Source organism: Pseudochaenichthys georgianus, unplaced genomic scaffold, assembly GCF_902827115.2.
Source record: "Pseudochaenichthys georgianus unplaced genomic scaffold, fPseGeo1.2 scaffold_2313_arrow_ctg1, whole genome shotgun sequence".
NCBI classification, from domain to species: Eukaryota; Metazoa; Chordata; class Actinopteri; order Perciformes; family Channichthyidae; genus Pseudochaenichthys; species Pseudochaenichthys georgianus.
In genome coordinates this window covers 1-8,775 of record NW_027262918.1, presented here as the reverse complement: position 1 = coordinate 8,775, position 8,775 = coordinate 1, and the positions used below count along the sequence as shown (strand labels likewise).

The 8,775-nt window shown below is 55.3% G+C and overlaps 1 protein-coding gene across 1 annotated transcript; it reads left to right on the top strand.

Moving 5' to 3' along the window:
- The first annotated feature begins 478 nt into the window (after positions 1-478).
- LOC139433359 (adhesive plaque matrix protein-like) lies at positions 479-6,728 on the top strand. The gene is made up of 3 exons (XM_071202331.1): positions 479-524; positions 2,914-6,300; positions 6,388-6,728. Exons 1-3 carry the CDS (start codon positions 479-481, stop codon positions 6,726-6,728), a joined length of 3,774 nt encoding a protein of 1,257 aa, XP_071058432.1.
- The last annotated feature ends 2,047 nt before the right edge of the window (positions 6,729-8,775 follow it).

Here is an 8,775-nt window from a genome sequence, read left to right as displayed (position 1 = left end):
GACCCTCTGCCAGTTGGATCATTAGCTCTGCCAGTCACTCAGCAGAGTGTGTCTGTGACTCCGTGGTGGCAGTTAAAGTGACCCTCTGCCAGTCACTCAGCAGAGTGTGTCTGTGACTCCGTGGTGGCAGTTAAAGTGACCCTCTGCCAGTCACTCAGCAGAGTGTGTCTGTGACTCCGTGGTGACAGTTAAAGTGACCCTCTGCCAGTCACTCAGCAGAGTGTGTCTGTGACTCTGTGGTGGCAGTTAAAGTGACCCTCTGCCAGTCACTCAGCAGAGTGTGTCTGTGACTCCGTGGTGGCATCTCCTGCCCCGAGTGTTCCTGCTTCAGTGTTTTGTTTCTGAAATGCTGTTATGTTGCACCGTGCACACACAGTGTTACTACATCTCTATAGGTTGCATCTATGAGCTGTATTTACCTGTAGGCACACGTGTTGCTTCCACAGACTTAAGAATATTAAATCATTACAAACTCTCAATGTTGTCTTTTGTATTCAACACAAAGGAGCATCTGCACTTCACAGGTAAGCATGCTGCAGAGAACGTGTCTCTATCAGCACGGCATCATGCACATTGAGAAACCACAGCTCAGGACATGACATGTGACGGACAGAGGACTAGCTCCTGCACAGGACAGAGGACTAGCTCCTGCTCAGGACAGAGGACTAGCTCCTGGTCAGGACAGAGGACTAGCTCCTGCACAGGACAGAGGACTAGCTCCTGCTCAGGACAGAGGACTAGCTCCTGGTCAGGACAGAGGACTAGCTCCTGGTCAGGACAGAGGACTAGCTCCTGCTCAGGACAGAGGACTAGCTCCTGGTCAGGACAGAGGACTAGCTCCTGCTCAGGACAGAGGACTAGCTCCTGGTCAGGACAGAGGACTAGCTCCTGCACAGGACAGAGGACTAGCTCCTGGTCAGGACAGAGGACTAGCTCCTGGTCAGGACAGAGGACTAGCTCCTGCACAGGACAGAGGACTAGCTCCTGGTCAGGACAGAGGACTAGCTCCTGGTCAGGACAGAGGACTAGCTCCTGCTCAGGACAGAGGACTAGCTCCTGGTCAGGACAGAGGACTAGCTCCTGCACAGGACAGAGGACTAGCTCCTGCACAGGACAGAGGACTAGCTCCTGCTCAGGACAGAGGACTAGCTCCTGGTCAGGACAGAGGACTAGCTCCTGCTCAGGACAGAGGACTAGCTCCTGGTCAGGACAGAGGACTAGCTCCTGCTCAGGACAGAGGACTAGCTCCTGGTCAGGACAGAGGACTAGCTCCTGCACAGGACAGAGGACTAGCTCCTGCACAGGACAGAGGACTAGCTCCTGGTCAGGACAGAGGGCTAGCTCCTGGTCAGGACAGAGGACTAGCTCCTGCTCAGGACAGAGGACTAGCTCCTGCTCAGGACAGAGGACTAGCTCCTGGTCAGGACAGAGGACTAGCTCCTGCTCAGGACAGAGGACTAGCTCCTGCTCAGGACAGAGGACTAGCTCCTGCTCAGGACAGAGGACTAGCTCCTGGTCAGGACAGAGGACTAGCTCCTGGTCAGGACAGAGGACTAGCTCCTGCTCAGGACAGAGGACTAGCTCCTGCTCAGGACAGAGGACTAGCTCCTGGTCAGGACAGAGGACTAGCTCCTGCTCAGGACAGAGGACTAGCTCCTGCTCAGGACAGAGGACTAGCTCCTGCACAGGACAGAGGACTAGCTCCTGGTCAGGACAGAGGACTAGCTCCTGGTCAGGACAGAGGACTAGCTCCTGCACAGGACAGAGGACTAGCTCCTGGTCCTGGACTATTTTTTAAATATTTTCTTATTTATTTTTGAATGACAATCAAACATGTGGGAAGAGGGGGGCCGGCGCCCCTAGCGCCCCTAGCACCCCTATGGGCCGGCGCCCCTAGCACCCCTATGCGCCGGCGCCCCTAGCGCCCCTATGAGCGGCGCCACTGTTCAGGAGAATATGTGTCCTTGTTCAAATGATAATAAACAAACATTTGCATAAAGCGTATTTGTCCATATGTTGATAAGAGTATTAAAAACTTGTAATATTTAGAACAGATAACAAATGTGCGATTAATCGCGATTAGATATTTGAATCGACTGACAGCCCTAATACAAATATGTATACTTTATATTTCTTGTCGCCTCTTGTTTATTGCATGTCTGAAGGGAGTAGTAGTTCAGCCCTAGTCCTGTTATGGCTCCCACACGGTGCTGTGCTGTCGGAGTCTCTTCAGATCTCACTGAATCCTCGTAGTGACGCTCATGTGCCGCCTCTTACTCTGAAGGCCTGTCGCAGTACTTCCTGTTTCCTCCTGCTTGCTTCACGCAGTTCAGTGACGTCCTCTGTCTCCGGTATCGCTCCTCTCCCAGGGAGGACTCTCTGCTGCCTTCTCCCCTGTGATTGGTCGGTTCATTGATTGACTCTGCAGCAACAGGCCTCGGGGTCAATAGCCCCTCTTGAACCACTACGCTCGCTCTCCGGCCCAATTCCAAACGCTCGGAGGGGGAGTGTGTAGGGGGCGGTTTGGAACTGGGCCTCCGTCATCAAACACGCCGTGTACAAACAGTTCCAGCAGACATTCACTAAAGGAGTCATGTCGTCACACAGACGTCCTGTTCGCCCTCTCCTTCCTAACTCAGGGTCGTATCCCGGGGTTACCGGAGAAGACCAAACAATGATGCATTTTACTATAAAGTTGTGTATTTCTGTAACATTGCAGAACACCAAGCCGCTCAGAAACATCACCTTTTGAAACTAAAAGTGGTTTGCAAAAAATAAACACCATTAAAGATTTTTTTTTTTAATCCAAGAAATCTGATTTGAAACATTTGTTACGAAAGATTTTGGCATTTCCTTTTTCTGCCGGAGAGAGGGGGGTTTGCTCCAGATCTGCTGCTACACCTCCACCCACAGGCCGTAAGGCTGCTACACCTCCACCCACAGGCCACAAGGCTGCTACACCTCCACCCACAGGCTGTAAGGCTGCTACACCTCCACCCACAGGCCACAAGGCTGCTACACCTCCACCCACAGGCCACAAGGCTGCTACACCTCCACCCACAGGCCGTAAGGCTGCTACACCTCCACCCACAGGCTGTAAGGCTGCTACACCTCCACCCACAGGCCACAATGCTGCTACACCTCCACCCACAGGCCACAAGGCTGCTACACCTCCACCCACAGGCCACAAGGCTGCTACACCTCCACCCACAGGCCGTAAGGCTGCTACACCTCCACCCACAGGCCACAAGGCTGCTACACCTCCACCCACAGGCTGTAAGGCTGCTACACCTCCACCCACAGGCCACAAGGCTGCTACACCTCCACCCACATGCCACAAGGCTGCTACACCTCCACCCACAGGCCGTAAGGCTGCTACACCTCCACCCACAGGCTGTAAGGCTGCTACACCTCCACCCACAGGCCACAAGGCTGCTACACCTCCACCCACAGGCCACAAGGCTGCTACACCTCCACCCACAGGCCATAAGGCTGCTACACCTCCACCCACAGGCCGTAAGGCTGCTACACCTCCACCCACAGGCCGTAAGGCTGCTCCACCTCCACCCACAGGCCGTAAGGCTGCTACACCTCCACCCACAGGCCACAAGGCTGCTACACCTCCACCCACAGGCTGTAAGGCTGCTACACCTCCACCCACAGGCTGTAAGGCTGCTACACCTCCACCCACAGGCCACAAGGCTGCTACACCTCCACCCACAGGCCGCAAGGCTGCTACACCTCCACCCACAGGCCACAAGGCTGCTACACCTCCACCCACAGGCCACAAGGCTGCTACACCTCCACCCACAGGCCGTAAGGCTGCTACACCTCCACCCACAGGCCGTAAGGCTGCTACACCTCCACCCACAGGCCACAAGGCTGCTACACCTCCACCCACAGGCCGTAAGGCTGCTCCACCTCCACCCACAGGCCACAAGGCTGCTACACCTCCACCCACAGGCCACAAGGCTGCTACACCTCCACCCACAGGCCGTAACGCTGCTCCACCTCCACCCACAGGCCATACGGCTGCTACACCTCCACCCACAGGCCGTAAGGCTGCTACACCTCCACCCACAGGCCGTAAGGCTGCTCCACCTCCACCCACAGGCCATAAGGCTGATACACCTCCACCCACAGGCCACAAGGCTGCTACACCTCCACCCACAGGCCGTAAGGCTGCTACACCTCCACCCACAGGCCACAAGGCTGCTACACCTCCACCCACAGGCCACAAGGCTGCTACACCTCCACCCACAGGCCACAAGGCTGCTACACCTCCACCCACAGGCCACAAGGCTGCTACACCTCCATCCACAGGCCGTAAGGCTGCTACACCTCCACCCACAGGCCGTAAGGCTGCTCCACCTCCACCCACAGGCCGTAAGGCTGCTCCACCTCCACCCACAGGCCATAAGGCTGCTACACCTCCATCCACAGGCCGTAAGGCTGCTACACCTCCACCCACAGGCCGTAAGGCTGCTCCACCTCCACCCACAGGCCGTAAGGCTGCTACACCTCCACCCACAGGCCACAAGGCTGCTACACCTCCACCCACAGGCCACAAGGCTGCTACACCTCCACCCACAGGCCGTAAGGCTGCTCCACCTCCACCCACAGGCCGTAAGGCTGCTACACCTCCACCCACAGTCCACAAGGCTGCTACACCTCCACCCACAGGCCACAAGGCTGCTCCACCCACAGGCCACAAGGCTGCTACACCTCCACCCACAGGCCGCAAGGCTGCTACACCTCCACCCACAGGCCACAAGGCTGCTACACCTCCACCCACAGGCCGCAAGGCTGCTACACCTCCACCCACAGGCCACAAGGCTGCTACACCTCCACCCACAGGCCGTAAGGCTGCTACACCTCCACCCACAGGCCATAAGGCTGCTCCACCTCCACCCACAGGCCACAAGGCTGCAACACCTCCACCCACAGGCCACAAGGCTGCTCCACCTCCACCCACAGGCCGTAAGGCTGCTCCACCTCCACCCACAGGCCATAAGGCTGCTACACCTCCATCCACAGGCCGTAAGGCTGCTACACCTCCACCCACAGGCCGTAAGGCTGCTACACCTCCACCCACAGGCCACAAGGCTGCTACACCTCCACCCACAGGCCGTAAGGCTGCTACACCTCCACCCACAGGCCATAAGGCTGCTACACCTCCATCCACAGGCCACAAGGCTGCTACACCTCCACCCACAGGCCGTAAGGCTGCTACACCTCCACCCACAGGCCATAAGGCTGCTCCACCTCCACCCACAGGCCATAAGGCTGCTCCACCTCCACCCACAGGCCACAAGGCTGCAACACCTCCACCCACAGGCCACAAGGCTGCTCCACCTCCACCCACAGGCCGTAAGGCTGCTCCACCTCCACCCACAGGCCATAAGGCTGCTACACCTCCATCCACAGGCCGTAAGGCTGCTACACCTCCATCCACAGGCCGTAAGGCTGCTACACCTCCACCCACAGGCCGTAAGGCTGCTACACCTCCACCCACAGGCCACAAGGCTGCTACACCTCCACCCACAGGCCACAAGGCTGCTACACCTCCACCCACAGGCCGTAAGGCTGCTCCACCTCCACCCACAGGCCGTAAGGCTGCTACACCTCCACCCACAGGCCACAAGGCTGCTAGACCTCCACCCACAGGCCACAAGGCTGCTCCACCTCCACCCACAGGCCACAAGGCTGCTACACCTCCACCCACAGGCCGCAAGGCTGCTACACCTCCACCCACAGGCCACAAGGCTGCTACACCTCCACCCACAGGCCGTAAGGCTGCTACACCTCCACCCACAGGCCATAAGGCTGCTACACCTCCACCCACAGGCCACAAGGCTGCAACACCTCCACCCACAGGCCACAAGGCTGCTCCACCTCCACCCACAGGCCGTAAGGCTGCTACACCTCCACCCACAGGCCGTAAGGCTGCTACACCTCCACCCACAGGCCGTAAGGCTGCTACACCTCCACCCACAGGCCGTAAGGCTGCTACACCTCCACCCACAGGCCACAAGGCTGCTACACCTCCACCCACAGGCCACAAGGCTGCTACACCTCCACCCACAGGCCACAAGGCTGCTACACCTCCACCCACAGGCCACAAGGCTGCTACACCTCCACCCACAGGCCACAAGGCTGCTACACCTCCACCCACAGGCCACAAGGCTGCTACACCTCCACCCACAGGCCGTAAGGCTGCTACACCTCCACCCACAGGCCACAAGGCTGCTACACCTCCACCCACAGGCCACAAGGCTGCTACACCTCCACCCACAGGCTGTAAGGCTGCTACACCTCCACCCACAGGCCACAAGGCTGCTACACCTCCACCCACAGGCCGCTAGGCTGCTACACCTCCACCCACAGGCCGCAAGGCTGCTACACCTCCACCCACAGGCCACAAGGCTGCTACACCTCCACCCACAGGCTGCAAGGCTGCTACACCTCCACCTACAGGCCACAAGGCTGCTACACCTCCACCCACAGGCCGTAAGGCTGCTACACCTCCACCTACAGGCCACAAGGCTGCTACACCTCCACCCACAGGCCATAAGGCTGCTACACCTCCACCTACAGGCCACAAGGCTGCTACACCTCCACCCACAGGCCATAAGGCTGCTACACCTCCACCCACAGGCCATAAGGCTGCTCCACCTCCACACTATTTATCCGGCTGCTTCTTAGAAATGATTGATCTTTTTACCTAATATTTCAATGACTTGCTGAGAGACTCTTATTGCACTATTTCACTTTTTTAAACTGTTTCTCTTTTGGTGTTTCCTATTTACTATATTTGTATTGTATCTGTGTTTTGTGCAGGCCCGGTTCCAGAACAAAATGACTAAGGGTGTATCTGAGATTAGAGAGGGTGCAGTGGTAAAGTGCTATTTTTATAAGTGGGGAGTGGACCTAACACCCTCTATGGGGGTCCTCACCTCCTCTGGGGGGTCCGGGGGCATGCTCCCCCGGGAAGATTTTTTTTTTAATATTGAAGTTAAAAGCATCAATCTGGTTACTTTGAGAGCAGCATGAAGAGATCTATGGATCTATGTGCTCTTTGCTTGATTATGCCTTCCCAGTCCCTCATCACGTAGCCTATTAGAGCCAGTTGTTGTAGCCAGTTGTGGTGAAGGCATCTGACTTGCTTGAACCAAAATGTCTGCATGCAGAAGATGGCATCTTTTTTACATGAATATTCAGCCGATCTCTGTTTTGAAACCATGAGCTGCAAAATGAGCGCCTCACCCCACTGTACAGGCGAGTTGGTACTTTTTTAAATATACCTGGGCAGGCTCTGTTCTCTCAGAGGTCCTCTGGCACTTGCGGGCCGCCGAGGGGTGGCGGTGTTTGGGGTAACGAAGACGGCTGCGGCTGCTCCGCCTCTGTGGGCGAGGCGGGCAAAGCCGGCGAGTCGGGCGGGAGGACGTTAGTGTCCACGACAGTGACGTAATGTCCCCATGATCTGAACTGTTATTACCTGCAGTAGATGCAGTGCATGCTGGGATAAGGGCTGGTTGTTTGGACCGTGTTCTGATCCATCACTGACTGCTGTGTCAGCACCTTGCAGAGGATGAACGCGCAGCGGCACAGGTCACGCGCACCTGACATAATAACGTTACTTACCGTTTAAATTGATCAAATAAATGCAGCAGACAATGCTATTCAACCACAATTACAATTTATTTAATTTCAACTATATTCTTCTTCTTCTTCTTATTATTATTACTATTGTTAGTAATAGTAGGCCAAATGTAATATTTTTCACTTTTAATTATTTTCACTTTCACTTTTATTTATTTTTACTTTACATTTTTCAAATGAGGGTGCATAACGACTCAACTGAGGGTGCAATGCACCCTTATGCACCCTCGTAGAACCGGGCCTGGTTTTGTGTTACACTGTTGGAGAAGCCTGTGACATCGACATCACTACACTGTCGATATGTTTGTTTGACAAATAAAGAGCCTTGAACCTGAGAGAAGGAGCCTCGCTGCGAGACTTCGGACGGAGGGGAGGGGGGAGGGGGCGGTTTGGAACTGGGCCTCTCGCTCCACACACACTTCCTCCCCCTCCTCTCTCTCTTAAAGGGACAGGTGACCTCTCTGTTATAAACAGGACAGCCAGAGAGAGAGACCCGGAGAGGAAACCGGAGGGAGACAGAACACCGGAGAAGTCCCGGTCCCTCTGCTCGGTGTGAGCAGCATGGAGGTGTGTTGACCGGACACAGAGCGACCTGCTCCCGGTGAGAGGATGACAGGAGCTGTCACCGTGCTGCTGCTCAGCGCTGCCTTCACGGCCGCCCGGTCCCTGAACGCACCGCCGGACAGGCTGACCGGTAAGGCTCTAAGTTGGTTTTGTCTTTTAGCCACGTTTTTCAAACCGTATTATTTTACGTATGAGATCAGCTGTTTGTGTTATCCAGGGGAGTACATGTACTCAAGTACCGGACTGAAGTACGCTTTCATGTACTTTCTTAAGTACATGCAATGCTTTGTTCTTAAACTCCATTATAATTAAAAGGGAAAACTAGTAAATTAACTCCACGTCTTTGAGTTAACGGCTTTGGCTGCTTTGAACAAAAGGCACCTCTTTTGTTCGCGTTGTTTAATGTCATATATATATATATATATATCTATATATATATCTATATATATATCTATATGTGATGTATTGCTGGAGGAGCTCAGGACTCCAGATGTCTGACCTGTAGCTCTGAGCATGTGATGATAAAGCCTTTAAAGGGAAACTAGTGAA

Excerpts from the sequence above, each read along its gene's own strand:
- LOC139433359 (XM_071202331.1), top strand. The coding sequence starts at position 479 with ATGTTGTCTTTTGTATTCAACACAAAGGAGCATCTGCACTTCACAG. Across the intron at positions 525-2,913 it reads GGAGCATCTGCACTTCACAG|GCCGTAAGGCTGCTACACCT; the intron begins GTAAGCATGCTG and ends CTCCACCCACAG. Across the intron at positions 6,301-6,387 it reads TACACCTCCACCCACAGGCT|GCCGCAAGGCTGCTACACCT; the intron begins GTAAGGCTGCTA and ends CTCCACCCACAG.